This window comes from Anopheles marshallii, chromosome 2 (genome assembly GCF_943734725.1).
Source record: "Anopheles marshallii chromosome 2, idAnoMarsDA_429_01, whole genome shotgun sequence".
Classification (NCBI taxonomy): domain Eukaryota; kingdom Metazoa; phylum Arthropoda; class Insecta; order Diptera; family Culicidae; genus Anopheles; species Anopheles marshallii.
Window position 1 is genome coordinate 41,367,119 of NC_071326.1, and position 20,538 is coordinate 41,387,656.

A 20,538-nucleotide genomic window follows, 5' to 3' on the forward strand; every position below is an offset into this window, starting at 1 on the left:
GTAGTAGTCGCATCGTGCAGCAATAGCTCCTCCACACACTGATCGAACGGATGATGCTGTATCGTGCCCGTGCTATTCAATGCTGAAAGTCCTTCCTCACTGGTGCTGCTATTGGTTTCCTCCCATGCAGAATCGTCCGGGGCGTAGTACTATTCGCCGAAAATTTTTCGCACACGTGGATTAATCCGACGAATACGACCACGACTACTGACACTGGTTACCAACGTGGTGGCATCGGTATCATTCTCCAATTGATCGTCATCCTGTACTCCGTCATCATCCTCATCGCTGTCACGATGATGGTGTCCGTCGCGTCCTCTTGAGTATCTTAACGAAGGTCCCGCTACATTATCATCCCCACCAAGCGTATGTTCCAGATGGATGTTGGCGTTACGCGGCAGACGACCACCATTGCTGCGATGAGGAGGGTGATGTTGCTGGTGCCGCAGCCTGCTGTGCTCAGCTTCGTCGATATCGCGTCGTTGCTGATGGTTGCCGGTTGCTGACTGATGGCGAGAAGGAGGAGGAGCATGATGATACGGTTGCTGTTGTGTTGTGTTGTGATGATGATGGTTATCCACCACCCTATTACTATGACTATTGGTACTACCATTGTTGGCCGCTGTTGTGTTCGATGCATCACCGTCGTGCTGGGCCGTGGACGAGGAGGCTATCTGCCGACGGGACCGTTGCCGAATGTTTGCAAGCGCTCGCGCAATATCGTCCTCTTCGTCGTCGTTGTCCTCATCGTCCTCGTTGTCGTCCCGCCTCATCACTCGTGGCCGTTGGCGTGTTGCATTCCGTTGCGCTCGACTATGATGATTGTTGTCACTCCGACGAACGTCCTCATCTTCCTCTTCCGATTCTTCGTTGTACCGAGGACGTTTCAACTTTCGCGTTGATCTTCCACTCGAGGGACCGGGAGCCTAAAGAATCAAATATTACGAATTATTATGACAAACATTAGTAATGTTAGATACTAATAAGTCTACAATAGCGAATATAAAACAAAGATGAAATAAAGAATTATGTAAAAAGAAAATCGGATACATGGAACAATGTCCAAACGACACTAAAAGTGAAAGTATTTGGCGCAGTAAGATGTTCATATGTAACTAAACCATGAGGAAGGAAATGAGAGTAAATAAAACATAAATTATCTCTAGAAATCGAGACATGAAAATCATAAGCGTTTCATATTTTCATTCATTCTCACCTCATATTCTTCATCTGATGTATACCGTTCTTTCCGTCTTGTTCGATGCGCCGCCATGCGGCTACCGAACGATGTGCTGTCGGTCTTTTTCGGTGTTCCAGCAATTGACGCAGTTTGGGAGCGGCCACTACGCGTCCTGGACGATGATCCCGCCATCATGTGCAGGGGCGTATTATCGTCATCTGAATCATCGCTGTCATCACTGGCATCTGCACCCTCTTCCTGCAGATCCTCTTCGTGGGATGAAGAAATACGCGTGGATTTCCTCTTCAAAGGTGTACAACCTTCACCACCTGTGCGCGATCGTAATTGCCTTGCCGTGTTGGACCGTGATGATCTCAGACCCGTTGCCATCCTTAAGGGTTGATTATCATCCTCATCACTTCCATCTGTTCCGACCGCATCGTTCACGTCTTGGCGAGCTTCCTGCAACGTAACGCTCTGATCAAGCTCGTCAGGGTTTCGTTGATGGCGGGATAGTACCGTGCTACGTGTTCGAGTACGTCTTATGGCGCTAACACCACTAACTGTTGCGACATTGGATGCATGAGCACTGGTGGACGTACCAGATATCCCACCCGTAGCGCTCGATGAGGCAGCAGACGATGGACCTGGCTCACCGTAATTATGATCTACGGTGTGCGGTGGTGGAGTAGCAGTACCACTAGATGCGCTCACTTCCATGCCTCGCAATCGCCGACTTGATGCCACGGTGGTGCTGGTTATCGTTCGCCGCACCATTGACGACCCACTGGCAGAACCATTGGCGGTCACTACCGCACTAGAGGAGGTTTCAACAATCAAACGGCGAGAAGAGCGCACGGAATGGAAACTGGTCGAAGCAACTGCAGGACTTGCGGTTCCCGCCGAGTGGTTAACATCATTATCGCTCTCACTGGCATACCAATTGTTGCGGGTACCACTGGACGAAGCAGTTTGTCTCGTGTTTGAATGATTTTGTCCCGCTGCTGTACGCTGTGCTCGTTGCGTTGCCGAACTACGCTTGCTAATGTTGCTGGTTTCTTCCGGACTCTGGTCGAGATCGGACGGGAGCTTGCGAGCTCTCATGCGTCGAGCGGGCGTCACACTCGAAGACGAAGATGGTGCCGTCTGGCGTGTATTGCGCCCTACACGAATATCCTCATCTTCGTCCTCATCTTCATCATCATTCTCTGAGCGAAGTTTCCTAGCACCGGCATGTCTGCTGTTGCGCACTACGTCATCACCATCATCATCGTCGTCATCATCTCCATCGTCGTCCTCATTGTTCCGGTCCTCCAAACTGTCCTCACTCTTGCCCCATTCGGCTTGTGCTCGCCGTACGCTGCCCCTAGTCGATCGAGACGGTTCGCCGATGTTGTCGTTGTCCGAGTCGGAAACGATTCGTGCCGTTTTTGGACGTTCCTTGTGGTAGCTGTGATCGGATTCATAGCGGTTACGACTACGTTTCATTGCCGGTCCACGAATAGATCGACCTTCACCGCTTTCCACTGTGTTTCTTCCTTCGCCTCCCGCATCATCTCCACTATCATCGTCATCATCATCTTCATTGGTCGTATCATCCATTTGATGTCGGGTGCTTCTGCGCGGCCGCTTGCTACCCAGCGCAGTCTTTGGCTTGCTGTTATCGTGTTGTCCCGACGGACCAGCTTCTTCGTTTCCCCCATCGGTTACTGTTCTGGATGGAGCAATGCTAGGTACGACCCCACCATTACGAAGCGATCGTGTTCCACTTATTTCACCAGCAACCACCCCCGCTTGGGCAGAGGTTTCAAAGAGATCCTGTCTTACAGCACGCACTGCTGCCGAAACACGTCTTCCGCTGCTACTGCCTGCCACCATTGTGTCATCCAACACACCGGGACGTTTCCGTTTGGTTGTCGAACTGACCACTGTATGCTTGCCCGCTTTTCGATGAACCTTCTTCCTTTTCTTTTGTTTCTTCTTCTGTTGCGATCGTTTACGCGGTTTGTATGGATTGTACATTTCACCTGAATCGTAATCGGCGCGATGCGAAACCGGCACACCCGTGCTATCATCATCATCATCATCATCGCTGTCCGATTCGCTACTCGAATCGCTAGTGCTCACATCAGACTCATCACTGCTTGCCGCCTCTTCTTCCTCTTCGTCTTCGTCCTGTGACCTGCGGCCACGACGTGTTAGCATGCGTGCACCACTGGTTGCTGCTGCTCGACTGGTGCGGCTACTACTCGGACCCGGCATTGCTAGCGGATCTATCACATTGTTACTGTTACCTATTCCTCCTGCCGACGATGACGATACACCATTCGAGCCGCCCATGGTTGACGATGATTGACCGCGTCGAGATGTGGACGAAGTTAACATTCCACCGTTGCGTGTACGCTTTCCGGATCGATTTTTAGCCATACGACCATCTTCCTCTTCGTCGTCGTCATCATCATCGTCCTCATCAGACTGTGCCGTATTGTGGCTGGCAGTGGTACGCGAAGAACTCCCACTTGTGTTCATTCCACTTCCTGAGCTGCTATTTAACGCTGCACCACCTCTTCGGCTGCTGCTAGGACCTGCCCCGTCCCGCTGATCTCGGCGACGCCTTTTCGTCGAAGATGCTAGACCACTGCTACCTCCAGTTGTGGAAAGATCATGATTGCCATTACTCCGATTACGCCTACGAGCAGACTTCCAGTTGTAGATTACAGCCTTTATGTGTGCCTCAAACAAGGTGCTCAGTCGAAGGGTCATCGAGTAGATCTAAAACAAAACAAAAACATGCTTAGCAGTGTCCTTTTCACGTTCATACCATCTTATAGATAGTTTGTTGTGACGCTTTCTCGATACTCACCCTCGATCGTTTGTTTGTGTTGTAATTGCGAGAGTTTTGAAAGATGAGACGCATGTCTTTGCAGAAATCATACGGCGTATCGTAATTTCCACCCAACAAATCCTCTTTGATCGTGCGCAGGTCCATTGGCGTATCGATAATCTGTAGATAGTCGGGGTGTTCTATCGTGTCGACCGGTTCACGGAACGGTTCCGAATCATCACACTGCCAAATCATTTCCAACAGCTCCCGACAATCAACTCGCCAATCACCTTCTGGTACTAGACGTCTCGATCTATGAAAGATAAATAATGACGGAGAACGTTAGGTGAATGGTGATGCAGTTTTGTCTTCCATTTGCATCTTTGGCTATCAAGTAACTACTATTCGGTACTCAAATAATTCCAAAATATGTGAGTACGATTGATTATAGGAAAAATTATAAATTTCGGGAAATTACCTTCGCGAACCCGTTCGTCGATTGCTTGAGATACCGCTTCCGGATGGACCAGCACCTGCAGTAGAGTTTGACGATGGACCAGGTCGATGTCTTTCAGTCTCCGAATCGGATGACAGGTATGTATCAACCAGTTGATGATAAACGGCCGGTACATCGATTTCATTGAGATCACTGTAAATGGAGTTTCATGAATGTTTATTCGCTGTTTGTTATATTGTCTACCATTCTCAACAACTTACCTCAGTATGCGCAGACACAGATCGGTGATGATGCGCGCGTTCCGCACGATCGTGCTGTGCGATTCGTTGAACTTTTCTGCATTCGTCGCCAGATAGCGAACGTCAAACTGTGCTGACGTGATACGCCGATAGAAGTGATTTTCGAAGCGAGACTTGATTGTGTTCAAATCGATTGGATACTCCACCACAAACGCATACTCCGGATAGATATTGAGATCGACTGGTGCAAGAAAGAGATCCGCAATCGCAAGTCCCATCACTTGCTCCAATCCTGCGATAATACGCCGGCACGACGCATCACGATCACCCCGCGGCCATTCTTCCGGCTTTGGTTGATATAACGTAGCCTGCAGTTCTTCTGGCAGCACCGGTACCGCCCCGCCCACTTCTTCCGGCTGCCGTGCTTCGTCCACTGGTTCGAGATCCCACGGGCTCATCAGCTCGTACTCGCCATTGTCCCAGCGCACTCGGAAACACATGAATAGTGAGTCGGGGAAATCTGGCGACAGCTGATTGTGAGATTCGATCTGACCGGTCCACCACACGTCCTCGATCATACAGCGGAACCGATCTCCTGGACCCCAACTCCGTCCCACCGATGTATCAAACGTTTGCTTCAGCACCAGGAAGTCAAGCACGTCCGGCATATCGTGATACTTTATCGCAAACGAGCGGCCGGTTAATTCACCATCCTCCGTAATTATCGCCAATTTCAGGCAACACAATCGTGGAGGTCGAATCTCGTATTTTATTCCGATTACTTTGCATAGTTCGTGTGCCTGAATATCCATTGTTGCCCAGGGTTCACAACGGTTACCTAGGTTATACACAGTTTTCGTTCGCACGGCCTCTAGGTAACGCTGGTGACCCTGCCGGAAATACACGACCTCATCGCCCATCTGTGGGTAATATGGCGCTTTTCTTGGGATCACTTCCGACAACCATTCGGGCGGTCGGTACTGTTCAGGAATTTCACCATCACGCGTCAAAGGTATCTTACGTACTTTGGTCGAACGACGTCTGCCACCTACTGTACCACTAGTACCTGGCGTCGCATGACTCGGGCCAGGTTGGTCGGGATCTGGTGGCGAGTACGCACGTCGCTGGACATGTTTACGTTTCGATCGCTTCGGTGGCTCCAAATTGCGACCCGGTTCGTGTGACACCCAGTCCGAATAGTCGGAACTTGCCGTATCACTCGAACTGCTTCCGGACAAATCCAGCTTCTCCTCGATGGCGGTAGAATAATCACTGTTACTCGACTCAGACGATGATGATTCGTTCTGTTCTTCGTGCGCATCATCTTCATCTGGTTCGGGTGCTGGTTCGTTTTCGCGTACAGCTCGCGTGCGGTACGCAGGTCTTGCTCCGTTCGCACCACCCTCACCGTTGGCACGCCGTAGCGAACGATTGGCGCCTCCACCAGCACGGGCCGCTCGCCGATTTCCGAGGGATGACGGCCCGCCGGAAGAAGACGCACTGTTGGCAGTGTTGATCATCACTGGGCGACGGCGCATCTCACGCCGATACACTTCTTGCTCTTGTATGCCGGCTGAGTAAACGCGTTGTTTTAGATTCACCATAGCAGAATAGCTCATTGGTCGCACGTACTGACGCCGGTGGAACTTAAAGCCTTCCTCGGTACGGTGCCAATTTCCGGCAGATCCAAAACCACGCTGTGCATTCCTTCCACCAGCCTGATTGGGGTTGTTAGCAGGCCGTGCATTACCAAGCTGGAAGGCTCCGCCAGCTTCATCTCCACGCGCACGATCATTGTTTGAATCGGGCGCTTGATGTTCCTCCCCTGGAGCGCCCCTATCAGCCCCACCCTGCCGTCGGTTCGCAAGGGCTTCGATCATGCGATCAATATTAGAATACGCACCACCCGCGACCTCCTGTGGTCCTGGCTGAGCAGCTGCCGGTTGCTGTATATCAGCTCCTTCACCTCCCACACTGATGTTCGGTATCAGCTGATCCGTGGGACAATTTTCCCGCCCGGGCACTAATCGCTGCAATGCCGGTGGGTACGGATTACCGTCAATATCGACCAGAAACGGTGGTGGCATCAAATGGGGCATCATTTGTGTCTGTTCGTCCATCACATGCAGAGCCGAGTCCCTTATCAGCGGTCGGTAGTCAGTGTGAAAGAACAACTCCTGTGGCAGTTGTTTTAATTTCTCGTGCCCGGACCCATAACCGAACATTAGGATATGACCGTGCGAATCAGTTGCCGCGATCATCATACCATCCGGGGACCACTTTGCATCGTAAATGCCTCCCTCACAGTGATCGTCGATCTTGTTGACAAAGTTCGCCATCGACACGCCCTGTACGATGTCCCAGATAAACAACTGACCGTCGTGTCCGGCCGAAAGTAACACGCCAGAATCCTTCTGATGGGACTCGAGCACATATATTTCGTTTGTGTGGCCGCGTAACACTCGATGCAGCTTGCCCGTGTTCGCATTCCACACCTTGATCGTAAAATCATTCACCGCCGTGATGACCCAGTTGTCTGTATTGTCCCATGACACCATCGTCACTTTTAACTTCACATTATCTTCCGCGTTTACGGGTGGACAGCTCGGCAGTCGATCGCCCATGTTCAGCCGTATCGATTTCCACTGCTGCGATTCAAAATGCCACACCAACGCCGTACCATCCTTGCTACCTGAGATAAAGCACAGTCCATTGTGGGCCCACTGTATCGAATCGACCGTGTCCAAATGCGATTCTGTCTCTAGGATACGTTTGGGACCATCTTCCGACATCAGGTACACACGGACATGATGATCTGCCGAACCAGCCGCCATAAAGATACCACCGGGTGAAAACGATGCGCAAATCATCTGTGCCTGGCCAGGGCGCAATTTCTCGTGGTAGGAAGTAGGTTTTGACGAGAAAATGGTCTTTCCGTTTCGCGTAGTATACTCCCAAAATGCTACCGAACCATCCGTGCTTGTGGTTACCAGAAAGCGTAGATCCGTCTTCGGTGAAGGGCAAAAGTTGACCGACGTTATCATACCCGTGTGGCCGGAAAGTACCGCAATTGGGCCACCGAACTGTAGATCCCAGACGCGTAATATGCGATCCAGCGAACCGGCCGCCAGCATCGTGTTATCAAGGTTGATGGCTATATCAGTGATTTCGGCCGACGCACCACGGAACGTGGCCAACAGTCGTCCGTCGATGGCTGACCATAGCTTGACGAGGAAGTCGTCCGCCGCGGTAATTATGTACTTTCCTGTACGATCGAACAGCACACAGTACACCGCGGACAGGTGACCAAGGGTACGCCTTTGTAGCGTTTGCTTCGAATAGAATGAAGTCGGGATAGCCTGACGGCGCGTTAGTGGCCCCGCACTTTCCCGCCCGTACAGCACCTTCACGAAATTGTGTGTGTTGTTTCGATTCACTACATCACTCAGTGGTCGATCATGCTGGCGGGTGTAGTAATCGATCAGCTGCCGTGGCCGGGATACACTTTCTTTCGTACGTAATAAATTCTGCCGTCCGGCTCCAAGTATAGACAGGACGCCGGGTACGGCCGGAGGCAGTGCCTTGTCCAACAGTGGTCCGATGCGACAGCATATTTCCAGTAAATGCTCTGGTCCAACATGAGGATATTTTCTTTCCTGAAATTTTAATCAAAGGGAAGAAAAATTAATCACAATTTGTCCACTATGGAATCCTTTGGAATTATGAATTTCAGCTTATGATATCAATTCTTTGAATCGTTAAATATAAACACCAAATAGTAAAGTTAGTTAAATGTGTAAAGTATATTAATTATAATCAAACGGGGCATATTCCACTTTGCTTCCACGTTTAATACGCTAATACCGTGCATTAAAATCAAATTTCATTTTCGCTCAAAGTGTTCCACCAGTTTCGAGCATCCAACAACGCGGTTGCTCGAAATCCATCATATTCCCAACGCTAGCTTGTGTTAGTGCTGTATCGTCACACACACAACTGAAATACATCGCATGACGAAATCAGCCCTGCCGTAGTCTGATTTTTCGATGCGAGATAAAAACTAACTTCGAAAACAATAAAATTTTCATAAAAATTACCAACTTAAACACAATTTTAAGATCAGCACCTCAGGGCCATAAAAAGAGGGGTTTTCAAACATGTGACAAAATTCATATCAGCGTCATTTTTAATTCATGATTTTCATGCACATCAACAGTGAAACGTTGTAAACAAATGCTTTCACAATCTCATCCATTTGTTTTGATGCATTTCCATTCCACGGATGAAGCCGTTGCGGCTCAAGCTTGGTTGGAACGATGTCTTGAAAAAAGATAAAAAAAAAAGCAATATGAAAAGCAGGAGCGCCCCTTCTAGCGCAAAATTAAACTACCCTACTCACACACTCTCATCCTCACTACCAAACAACACACACAAAGAACACAACTCGAAGGTTGCTGTGTTGGCCCCGTTCGCCCTGATTCGAGCAGTCGATGCTTCAGCGTGCGTACACTCAATACCAACACACAGTACGTTGGTGGTAGTGCCACGCTCGTAAAAATACACATTTGCTACACTCGCCTCCCATTCTTGGTGCACACAAAGAGTATCGGAGAAGAGGAAAAACACACAACTGCTCTTCATATTTCGTGTTAAAATGGCGACGCATAAGCAATATTTTGCAATATTTGTTGTAGTTTACCATATTTAACGCACTTTTTATAAACTTTGCATCGAATGGGACACACATACACACATCGTTCCGTCCAAACACAATAACTTGTCATAAGCACACCGTTTTCATTCTTTCATTTCAGCACAACATTCTATTGTTTTATGCGAGCACTTTACACTTTTACCATGTGAACAATATTTAAATAAAAAAATAAATCTTATTCCCGAAAGTACTGTCGAGTACTTTCAACGCAGCGCAGCAGCAGCTGCGTGTTAGTATTACCTATACACTCACACATCACCCCAGCACAAAGCGAAGCAGGCGCTGTTTCGATTGGAATCATTTAACGACGGTTGAAAGGGAGGGATGGTGGGAAACGAACACTTCCGTCGGGTGGGTTGATGAAATGGCCATCTGCAGAGGGTTGGTTATCAAAAGCGTTTTTCGCAAACAATTCCATCGCTTTTTACAATGACGAAATACAAAGAAAACCAATATGGCGGCCGCCATGTAACATCGGAATAAACTTGGCAAGAGGAACGTATCCGGTTCCGGATGTTACACGTTCCGGATTCTGGCATGGGTAAATAATCTGGTGCCAAACGGTCAAAGTCCAGAAACAAGTACAATCCAATTACATTGAGACTTTCAAGTTTGTCTCCAAAAAAATGCCCAACCATAGAGGAATGAATTCGAAATATTCCGGAAGTAGCGCCAGAACATCACCGGATCACAATCCGATTGTGGTTCGGCGACCTTCAAACGGTCCGGACATCTAGGCGACACCAAAGCCGTCAAAAGCTGCACCGCGCACTAACACATACGCAATGCAGCCCCTGCGGCACATGGATGCCATTGACACGTTCGCACGATTCAAGCCCGTCGAAGTGCGCGGCGCGTGCTTATGTGTTGGTAGTAAATGACCCCTTTTAATAGCAAACCATCCCAACGACCATCCGGTACCCACGGAAACAGCATTATGAAATTAAAAGTGAACTCGAACATAATGCAGGCTTTACTTACCAATTCTTCCAACGACTGACGATGCTCCTGACCGGTCCAGTCGAGACGACGTGGTAAAATCTGTAACCGTAAACGTTTGCCCAGTTCCGGTCCGACGTGTGAGAGAGCGGAAAGGCGACGCAGGAAATGCCCGGTGACGGAGAGAGGGAGACGGGATCAAAACAAAAATACAACATTAAATGTCATTGAACTGTCCTAACATATGGATGGGAAGAGCATGGCAGGGGGGGAGGCGGGTAGAGGTAGATAGAGGATGAGGATCGATGAATCATCGATGGTACGGTGCATGGGAGAAAGGGTGAGAGAAATGGAGATAGGTTTCTCAGTGGCCATCATTTTTAGCAACCAAGTTCCAGTCAAAGCTATAAAACGATATAACATGCATGGCTCTTGAGGTGGCACAATCACCGTGCAGAAAAAAAGTCTCTAAACTAGGACAAGGTCAAGGCCGAATGTACCAACAGGGAGATTCCCGCGTGATTCAAAATCATCGTTTGACGTTTTTGCTCTAGCCTAGACGCCAAAGACTTTGGGAATTCCCTTGCATGCTTTCCCCCTGGCGGGAAAGGGGCAGTAAGACGGCAACGGCGGAGGCAGGCAAAGACCCTGTTTGCCGGTAAATCCAACCGGAGAGGTAGGTGAGTGGAAAGAGAGGCAAGAGGTGCCGGGTGGGTAATACACGTGCTCGATGATTACTAATGATGCTACCGTTTTAAACGGTGCAATGTAGTTTGTTCAAAAGTTTTGCTCAAAAATAGTGTTTGTTCAGTTATGCGCTGGAAGTTGAATTACTTAAGTAACATTAATTTATGAGATATTTCACAGAAGATATCAATTATCATTAAATATGATCGTAGTTAGCTATTTTTTCGCAAATCGAACACCACCGCTGCGTTGTTTCATCGAAAATTTTTACATTGCTTCACCTATACACGCACACAGCTACAAAACCCGTCGGCAATAAAACAGGAGCATTCGTCGTCTATTTCTCTCCTACAGCTAGGTTGCTTATGAGGGAGCGAGAGATACGCTGTTTCTTAGTTTTTTGCCGTATTACAAAGCTTTGGAAGCACCGACCAAGGGACGGGGAGGAATGGAGATACAGGCAAGGGGCAGAGAGATCGAGAAATGACAACAAAACAGCGTCTAAACTTACGTCTAAATGTTCCAACTCCTGTACCAAAACCTGTAAATAAAGAAACGGCGAGTCAAAACACAAACAAAACGTCAAACAGCCAATCATTTAACCAGGTTTTACGGGTTCCGTCGATCGAGCGCGTCACTTACCTTGGCTGTTTCACGCAGCGGTCCATTGGCCAAGAATTTGGAAATCAAGAAGTATAATTCTATGGGGAAGCACAAAAAAGGGACAATTACAAAGTGCACAATTTAATCACAATGAAGCAACATTCCAGGCGTATGTTTTTGGGTTAGCTTCTTCCGTGTCTCTTTTTCCACACATCGCATACACATACACGCACACATAGGCACGGGTGCGCTGGGCTAGAGCTCACTTCTTCATCCCCTGTGTCTCGGCGTATGGCTTCGAACATTTCCGACGTCTTGCAACGCGTGTCACGACACGCCACTTACCTGGTACGAGAATATTTTCCATCACCAAGCTTTGTTCTTCCATTTTTGCACTAGTTCGTTCACCACACTCATTCAGCACAGGTTGAAAATTTCATTTTTCTGACGCAGCACCGAACGAACACATCCGCCATTACTTAACGCTGAGCTCGGAAAACGAATGTGTTCGCTCGTTCGGGCCCACACGGTCGAAGCATCGCTGCTCGAAGCTAAAAGCAGGGCTGCTCGAAACATTCAAACTCGACCAAAAGAGAAAAAACAAACGAACTGGTCATATGAATTATACCCGTGAGAACTATGCGGGATGACTGTTTAAAAGAAGGCGAGTACTTCAAAAAGTACAAACGGTTTTGTGAAAAGAAATCCCTTTGTTATTCAAAGCAATTAAAAGATTCCACTCGTAGTTTTAGGAGCGGAGTGTAGACGCGGCCTAACAACACCGATGTTGACATTCGATCTGTCAACTGACAGCACCGACAGCATTTCACTTTATTCCTGACTGGCGCTGTGCCTGAACAGGGTCGATTATTTATACAGCGATAAAATATTGCTGTTGGGCAAAAGAAAACAGTGCGTTCCCGAGAATATGTGTAACCGTAAATTCGAACAACTTGTAGCATTGTAAATCGGATCTCTAGCAACCATGCTTTTTTCCGTTTCTCGGTGCGTTTCGTAGCAGAAAACTGTGAAGTGTAATCGCGCAGTACAACATAGTGATTTTCCAGTGCGTAGCACCTTTGTTTTTGTCTGTGCAGAAGTCGGTGAAGTATTTTCATGGTGCAAAAAGTGCTAGTGCTGTGTGCCACTGCTGGTTAGCATAGTTAAAACGCAGTTTTTCCAACAGCTAACTATTGTTCCCTATAGAATTCTGCTCTCTTTCTTTCACTCTCGTCCAAACCCTTGCGAGAAAAGGCACGGCACTGTGTGGATGCAGATGTGCATGTGTGTGTATGCGGGGACCGATTGCAATGTTTTCAATCGCCAAGACAATCATGGCGACGGCTGCTTAGTGATTACGTCCTCGCGATCCACGGTCCGCGGTAGTGAAGTGTTCCCTTTTTTCATTCATTGCGTTCATGTACACAGAGATTCAGTGCTGCTTCCGGTGAAAAGCGAGCAAGAAATGACTAATTCCTGTCAATAATTACGGGGCAAAGGGAACGGATTTGTTTTGACTCTTTGTTTTTTCGTTCCATTTTGCGGTCAGTTGTCATCTGTGTGAAGCTGTCGGTGTTTACTACGATGTAATAGTGTGTGCAACGCGGCAAGTGGAAAAACGGAAAATCATTGCAAAGATCATTTTCTTCCCCCGGAAGAAATACTGCAAACCCAGCAGCTGATGCTTATTAGTGGAAGTAATTCGTGTAGGTAAGACCATGTCTCCTCTTCTCATGATAAATAATCAATCTTATTTGTTTTGGGTGAGCTATTTTAAGGGCTGGCTTCGTACTGTAGCCAACTATAAACAGAATTGTGTGATAGTGGAAAAAGAAGCTCTTCGTGCAATCGTATGGTTTATTTTCTCTCTGTGTTGGCCCGTAACAGATGGGGCACACAACTATTCAACTGTTTAACATGATATGCGGTTGATGTTGTGAATAGTTTGCCGTTTTTCTTCGAACAACATGATAACATAACACTCGCAATGGGATGTCTCACTCACACAAATCGCTCCGTGCACCATGAATCTCACCAACAAACGCACAAGCATCAACAAGCACCTTCAAGGTCAGCCACGTCCAAACAATAACTCCATCGTCTGGGATACTGTTTGTCCCAGCAGTATCAGATTCGGCAGTATTCCAAGCAGCCAGAATAAACAGAACAAGAAGAGCAAAGTCAGCAGACGGAATCGATTGGTAAAAGCTACACAGTTGTGTGGTGTTGTTATGGAACACACATTCAAACACAATGTGAGCAGCAACGTCAAGTACGTGCCATTCTCTACACGGATTAGAATGACTCAGTATCGCTTGCGAGCACTTGGAGCAACTGATGATAAAGAGCAACAAATCAACACAAAGTATAATGCATTAGAAGAAGCAGAAGAAGCAGAATCAGCAATGCTTTTGAGGAAAGCAATTGTCTATCCACAGAGTACCCAACTTATCTCAGGGTGTCCAAAAATTTAAAAAAAATCAATTTTCAAACTGACACGCTAGTAACAGTGCCATTACGAACATCTGTATATGGAAATTGGCTGCTGAAACGGTTTAAACCATGGCGTTGTCTTTTTTTAGGTTCTTTGCTTTTAGCTTATCGGAAAATATTGCCGTGTACCTACAATGCAACGAACTTTATAAAATGTAATGCACGATCGCAACCATAATGGATTAGTGGAAGTTCATAGAAGACATAAAAACGCAAAACCTCCCTTGATGACCGAGCGTTTATATTGGATGTGCGTATGTGTGGATGTTTGGCTCTACCCATTGTGATCGTCACTGTGATCGGTTTTATGATCATGCAGCAAAACACATACACCCACATCTTCGCTACCAGCAATTCTAGAACGTCTCTTCGTATACCATAGCGCATATGACGTATTCTACGGGGAGAGAATGATGATATTATGTGCCCCACCAAAATAATTCTTCCCATCCATCTCCGTGCGATTGTTGAGGTTGTCACCAAGCTTACAGCGCATCGCACCGAACACATGTTTACAAGTGTCAGACGTGTGTGCGTTTTTGTGACCAAGCGTACGACGCAAGCATCACTAGAAACATATGATTGGGGCTAATTGAAGAAGAGAGAAAACATAAACGACATGAAGAATATTTTCTACCAAACGGCATACAACGGCGTGTCGATTTGTGGCCAAAGTGGGTTGGCCTCTTAACTCATCGCTATTTGGGTGCTATCACTCAAGCTTGTAATTAACGATTCGTCAGTAAGCGTTTTAGACAGCGACCGTCCGATGCATATTTGCATCATAACGTATCGCACACAATGGTGGTTCTCCCTTAGAGCTCATTTACAGCAAAACCGGGATAGGGTGTATATTCTCTAAAACCGATTCTATTACACTTACATGACCATCCAATACTGCAACAGCCATTTCAGGCGAATTACAATCTTTTCCATTGCGTAAAACATGCTCAAGCACGTTAGAATTGTTGCAAGTATTTGTGTAATGTGCACAACGCGAAGTGAACCTGATTCGAAAGATTGTGTGCGATAGCGGGCAAGGAAATGAAACAGAGTCACAACATCCTTGAACCTTCCACATAGTGGGCCGTGTTTGCGAACGCGAACGTACGTGAACTTCTCTTCCCTGCTGTGAATAATGTTTTGGGACAGGTGTGTATGTGCTCACGCGCTCGCGCGTGTTTCTTCCATGTGGATTAGTCTCAGGCATCGGTTGCTTACTATTTCCGGTTGGGTTAATTGTGCTGAAAAGCTAGAACGTTCAAGCGAGAGTTTGGCAGCAAGAGTTATTTTCTAGCATTTGTTTTATTATTTTTTTTCGTGTGGGAACTATTTCTTTGATTAATAATTATATTTATTTGTCTTTCTCTTTTTAGGATACTGTGCACATCCTTGTGGTAGGATTTCAGAAATTATAATTAAACGCAACCACTAAAGAAGAAACTGTTCCACAGTTAGTGGAGTGATTGTGCATTCCATTCGTAGTCGTTTCTGGTGTGCAAAAACAACGTAACGTAACTTCAGTTCTGGTTATGTGAAGACAATCGTAACATGCACCCGTACCTGATACATTAGATTTGCCTCATTTTGTCAAACTATCGATGCCGGCCAGCTGAGTGTGGTGTGTTAGGCATGATCAATACCATCATTATCACCCTCCTAGAGCCGGACAGGCACTAGAGAGTTGTGAATTTCATTCTTCAGTCGTGTATACTGCGAGGAGCAAAGAAGTTCTCCGCGAGACGTGAAAAAGAGAGAACGCTTATACCGGCTCGCAAAAAGGGTAATCAGAAACACGGACTCCAGGAACGAAATAAACGTGAAGCAGAGGAGCCCAAGAACTTATATATAGTACAACCGATTATCAGAGTAAGGCTATTTGCCCTATTGCATAGCATAATCGGAAGAAACATGCCGCCAGAGTTGGTGATAATGCCGGACGGTTCAGAGCGTTTACAGAATGGCCGGGACCAAAATCGGTACCATAAGCAACCGAACAAAACTCTCGCCAACCATCGCCACTCGACGCGTCATCATCGGGTGATGCTGCTGGTTGCAATGATCCTGATGATGCTGCGGCTGATACCATGCGCCCAAGCGGACATTCTAGTCTATCAGATGCTGAACGATCAGGTAAGGTGTCAAACGCGATCATAAAGCGAAAATTAAAACCTTTTGGGTGATAGCTAAAATATAGCATTGGCAAGGTTTTGTACCGTTGGGATATCTTCGAAGGCCACAAATATGGTATAATCACCGATGGTGAACCAAGAATAAACTAGAAGCTATATGTTATACAGAATGAGGCCAACTAACCCGCTTTGTTCATTCGCGCTGTTATCAGTAGAGGAAGAAGGCACCATTGCTTATCTCTGGATAAAAGTTATCGTCTTTGCATCGATCCGAGGACATACTCTGGATTCGGGACGGGCAGTGGAAAAACGAATGTTGTATTTGTTGCGAATTTGTACAACAAGTCCATGTTCCTAGCTGGCTAGTGTGGGATTTTTTGAATGTATTACTCTGTCGGATTACCTTACAAAGAGTACTGTCAGGCAGTGTTAAGCGAGTGGTTAAACAAACCGTAAACACTTTGGAAGTTTTGTTGTGGCAGCCTACAAATTTAACTTGCACGTAGTTCGTGATCGATTACTTTACAATGGGGCAGGAGTAAGCCGTTTGGAGATGTTGCTAAGCGCAGAATTTGAAAATATGAATTGATAGAAATTGTGTGCGCAGATGCAAGTGTAGAGCAAGGGAGTCTATAATGGTTTTTAAAAAGTTAAAAACATTATTTTCTTATCAATTGTTCGTTCCCGGTTATTGCGAACAAAACTGTAACACAATAATAATGTACGTTAGTCGTGAAGTAGCAATATCAAATCTGCCCCAATTCTGTCTAATGGGAAAGCAACGTCTAAGGTCACTAGCAACATACCAACAAGCTGTGCAACGTGTTACAACATGGCACCGTTAGTTGAAAATAAGATTACAGGTCTTTTACGGGTCAAAATTAAATACGAACACATTATTTTTATAATTTTATAATGACAATATTAGTTTGTAAGGTGTAATTCAGAAAAAAACTATCTAGAGTTAGATACGTTCCCATTTTAAGCTGCGGTAGATGTATTCGGGAGTTCTCATCGTCATCATAAAATCTCGATGTGGCCTTCCGCAACTGTTCATTTCATAAACAGACTTATTACTTTGGATCGTCCGGTACTATTATCATGACGTGATTGGTCTGATACCTGAGCTTGGCCAGTCTAATTTGTTATGTTATTAGATATATTGTAGGGGTACCTATGATGTAGGGGATTTTTCTTGGACACATAAAGAATACCTAAAATTATCCTACCAAATTTCTGATAATTTAACTTCTTCCAATTTTGAGAGAGTCTAAATCTTAGATAATTCGATCATCGTGGACAATTCGAAGTCCGGTTCGTGTAGTATGTTATGCATTCAGAAATAAAATCCGAATGGGATTTGGTACTGATCACGTCGTGTGGAAAATCATCACTGGGACGAATTACTTCACGAGTAGCAATAATTCCTGCGTTCCTTTGCGTTCCTTCCCTATCATCTTCACTGATGTACTCTTTCTTCATTCGTTGGTTTTGATAGCGTTGACAGATAGTATGACACACGTTTGCACCATATCAGTAGCCCGTTGCGAGTGATTTTACTGTTATTAACAGTTTTATGATAATGCAAGCATCGCACAATTCGAATTAAGGGAAGAAAAAAAATACTTTGCGATGTCGGTTACGGTTCAAATAGCAAACAATTGTGTCCATGCGATTAAGACTTGTCTTTTCTTCGTTAGCCAATAAGTCCTTATGGCCCTGTGTTTGAACATTTGTATGATTTGCTGTCCATTAATTCCTCCCCAATTTTTTTTCCTTTGGTTTCTTTGTAGATCATCGAAGAATTTCGCGACCTTCCGGCCACCTTTGGGGGAGACATTCCTGATTCCGGGCTGAAGGTACTCGCTGACAAAGCCGATCCACCGGATGGTTGTATGGAAATGCGCCCAGCGCCGAATTCTACGAGCAAATTTGCTGTAGTGATTTCTCGGTAAAAATTCTTCCTCGAAAGTTGTTGCAAGTGGTTATGTTGTGTGAGTTGCTAATCTTTTGTTTTAATAGCTACAACTGTTCGTTCGAGGTGAAGGTACGAAATGCTCAACAAGCTGGATATGCCATGGTCATTGTACACAACGTGGGCAGTAACGATTTGGGTAGGTTTTGTACCAAATAAAGTGAAGATTTTGGTCCTACAATGATTCGTTTCCAAATATAATAACCTCCTTTTACCTTTTTCACAGAACATATGTCTGCCAACCATCCGCAGGATCTGCTCATCCCGTCGGTGTTTGTTGGTGAAAGCAGCGGACGCAGCATCATCGAGATGTACCTGTACGATCGAGGTTATGCCCTTGTCATCACTGATGACATCCCGTTCAACATTAGCAACAATCTGATTATTCCATTCGCCATTGTAGTTGGGTTGTGCTTTATCATTATGGTAAGTACCGCGAATAGATGCGAATGATCCACGAATGAAGGTGGATTTTTTTAATCCCCTAAATTTGCGCATGCTTTTACATTAATGGGCCATTTGGTAACAGTCGGACACTTGCTGGTGCAGTCACTTTCTCACAAACCACACTCATTTGCCTAATGTTAAGTTTACAAGTTAGTGCATAGAGAACATGTAACAATAATTGAATAGTACGTCACCTTGTACACAGCACAACGTGTGTATAGTTCTAATGAAAACCGTGTAGGTGTCCGATTTACCCTGTGGCCAACTGTACGTGTGTTTTTCCCGCTGATTTTTGGTAGCGTGTCTTGCAGGTGCTGTTCATGATTATCCGTTGCATTCGAGAGCGCCGTCGACGGATGCGCCATCGGTTGCCGGCCCGTGTGCTCCGACGGATCGGGATTGTAAAGTTTGCCAAAGGCATGAATTTCGACGTGTGTGCCATCTGTCTGGAGGATTTTGTGGAAAACGAGCGACTGCGGGTATTGCCCTGTCGGCATGGTAAACCAACAGAGTGTCATATTTGTTTGCGGACGTGATATAATGCGATCCTTTCGTCTTTTTTTCAGCATATCACGCGATCTGCATCGATCCTTGGTTGACAAAGAATCGCCGTGTGTGTCCTATCTGTAAACGGAAGGTAATTATACGCGGGGAAGCACGTCAACGCCGTTATTCCAGCGACAGCATGTCCTCAACGAATGCGGACGAATCGACACCACTGCTAAATTCGTCGGAAACCAGTGGATCGAGTGGTGGCGGTGCTGCAGCGGCTGCAGTAGTAACCGCACCACCTGCGACATCGTCTTCCACACCAGCCACTCCCGGCAATGCGGTCCCACCATCAAGGGACTCTGGTGGTGCATCGGCACAAGGTGGTGCAGCGGCACAAACGCAAAGGGAGCAGCAACAACTGCAACAGAATGCTGTCCCCAGTAGCCATGTGATGGAAGTGCCACCATCGGACGATGACGATGAACTGTTGGATGATCGAAATGTACCAAGCGCACGCTGGCTGTTGCGTGGCCGTACTTCCTCCCAACAACAGCAGCAACAGCAACAGCAACCATTAAACGAATCACCTTACAGTCCGATTGGTGACAATGTGGTTTCCTTCCCACGTTGGAGGTTTTTCCAAAGGTATAATTGAACGAGAGAGAAGGAGAAAGAAATGAAATGCTTCAGTTTATTAACAGTACATCTCTCCGTTTTGGTAGATTTTTCACTAGATCTTCGACCCAGGCCGAAAACGTAGCCGACATTCAACAGGAACCACCTCCCAACCAGTCACCATCGTCTTCGCCGGCAAATCCCCCCTCACCGGTAGGTACCGGAAACAACATCCTCAATGCGCATCTGTCCGGTTGGTTCCACGGTTCGGAGGACACGACTGATGACGAGCTGCTCGATGCAATGCGCCGCGACAGGACAAAGCATCGTCAGTTCCGCTCAGCACCGGACATGCCCTCGACCAGCGTCGGAGCTCGGATCGGTGTGATCGCTTTGCCGAACGTGAACTTTAACCCGGTCGGTGGGGCAGCAGCAGCGACAGCAGTACCAACGCCACCAACACCACCAACCGAATCGGCATCCGCTGATAGCAATACACGCGTCCCTAGGCGTTCGCGTCGGCAACGGAGGCACGATACGAATGGCAACAATAGTCACATTGTGTAGATACACGGTTAGATGCGTGCAAAAAAAGCAGAAAGTGCGTGTGTGTGCTATAGCCGTGGTGGTGGCTACGAAAAAGCGATGTGTGTTTTAGGATAATTTTAAACAGGATAGCAAATTGGAGTGTGAATTACCCGATGTACACGCGGATGAACTAAAAAAGAACACTACCGATAG

General features: G+C 46.7%; 2 protein-coding genes across 2 annotated transcripts; one reads left to right on the forward strand and one right to left on the reverse strand.

The window, feature by feature from the left end:
* Positions 1–149: 149 nt before the first annotated feature.
* LOC128719078 (bromodomain and WD repeat-containing protein 3) lies at positions 150–12,031 on the reverse strand. The gene is made up of 9 exons (XM_053812698.1): positions 11,989–12,031; positions 11,683–11,741; positions 11,552–11,581; positions 10,396–10,455; positions 4,722–8,356; positions 4,483–4,653; positions 4,044–4,317; positions 1,217–3,952; positions 150–926 (listed from the first exon to the last, which is right to left on the reverse strand). The coding sequence occupies exons 1-9, from the start codon at positions 12,029–12,031 to the stop codon at positions 150–152; spliced, it is 7,785 nt and encodes a 2,594-aa protein (XP_053668673.1).
* Positions 12,032–16,047: 4,016 nt separating this feature from the next.
* On the forward strand, positions 16,048–20,364 carry LOC128706737 (E3 ubiquitin-protein ligase RNF13). The gene is made up of 7 exons (XM_053801680.1): positions 16,048–16,269; positions 18,062–18,219; positions 18,291–18,382; positions 18,470–18,669; positions 18,990–19,188; positions 19,257–19,827; positions 19,905–20,364. The coding sequence occupies exons 1-7, from the start codon at positions 16,048–16,050 to the stop codon at positions 20,362–20,364; spliced, it is 1,902 nt and encodes a 633-aa protein (XP_053657655.1).
* The last annotated feature ends 174 nt before the right edge of the window (positions 20,365–20,538 follow it).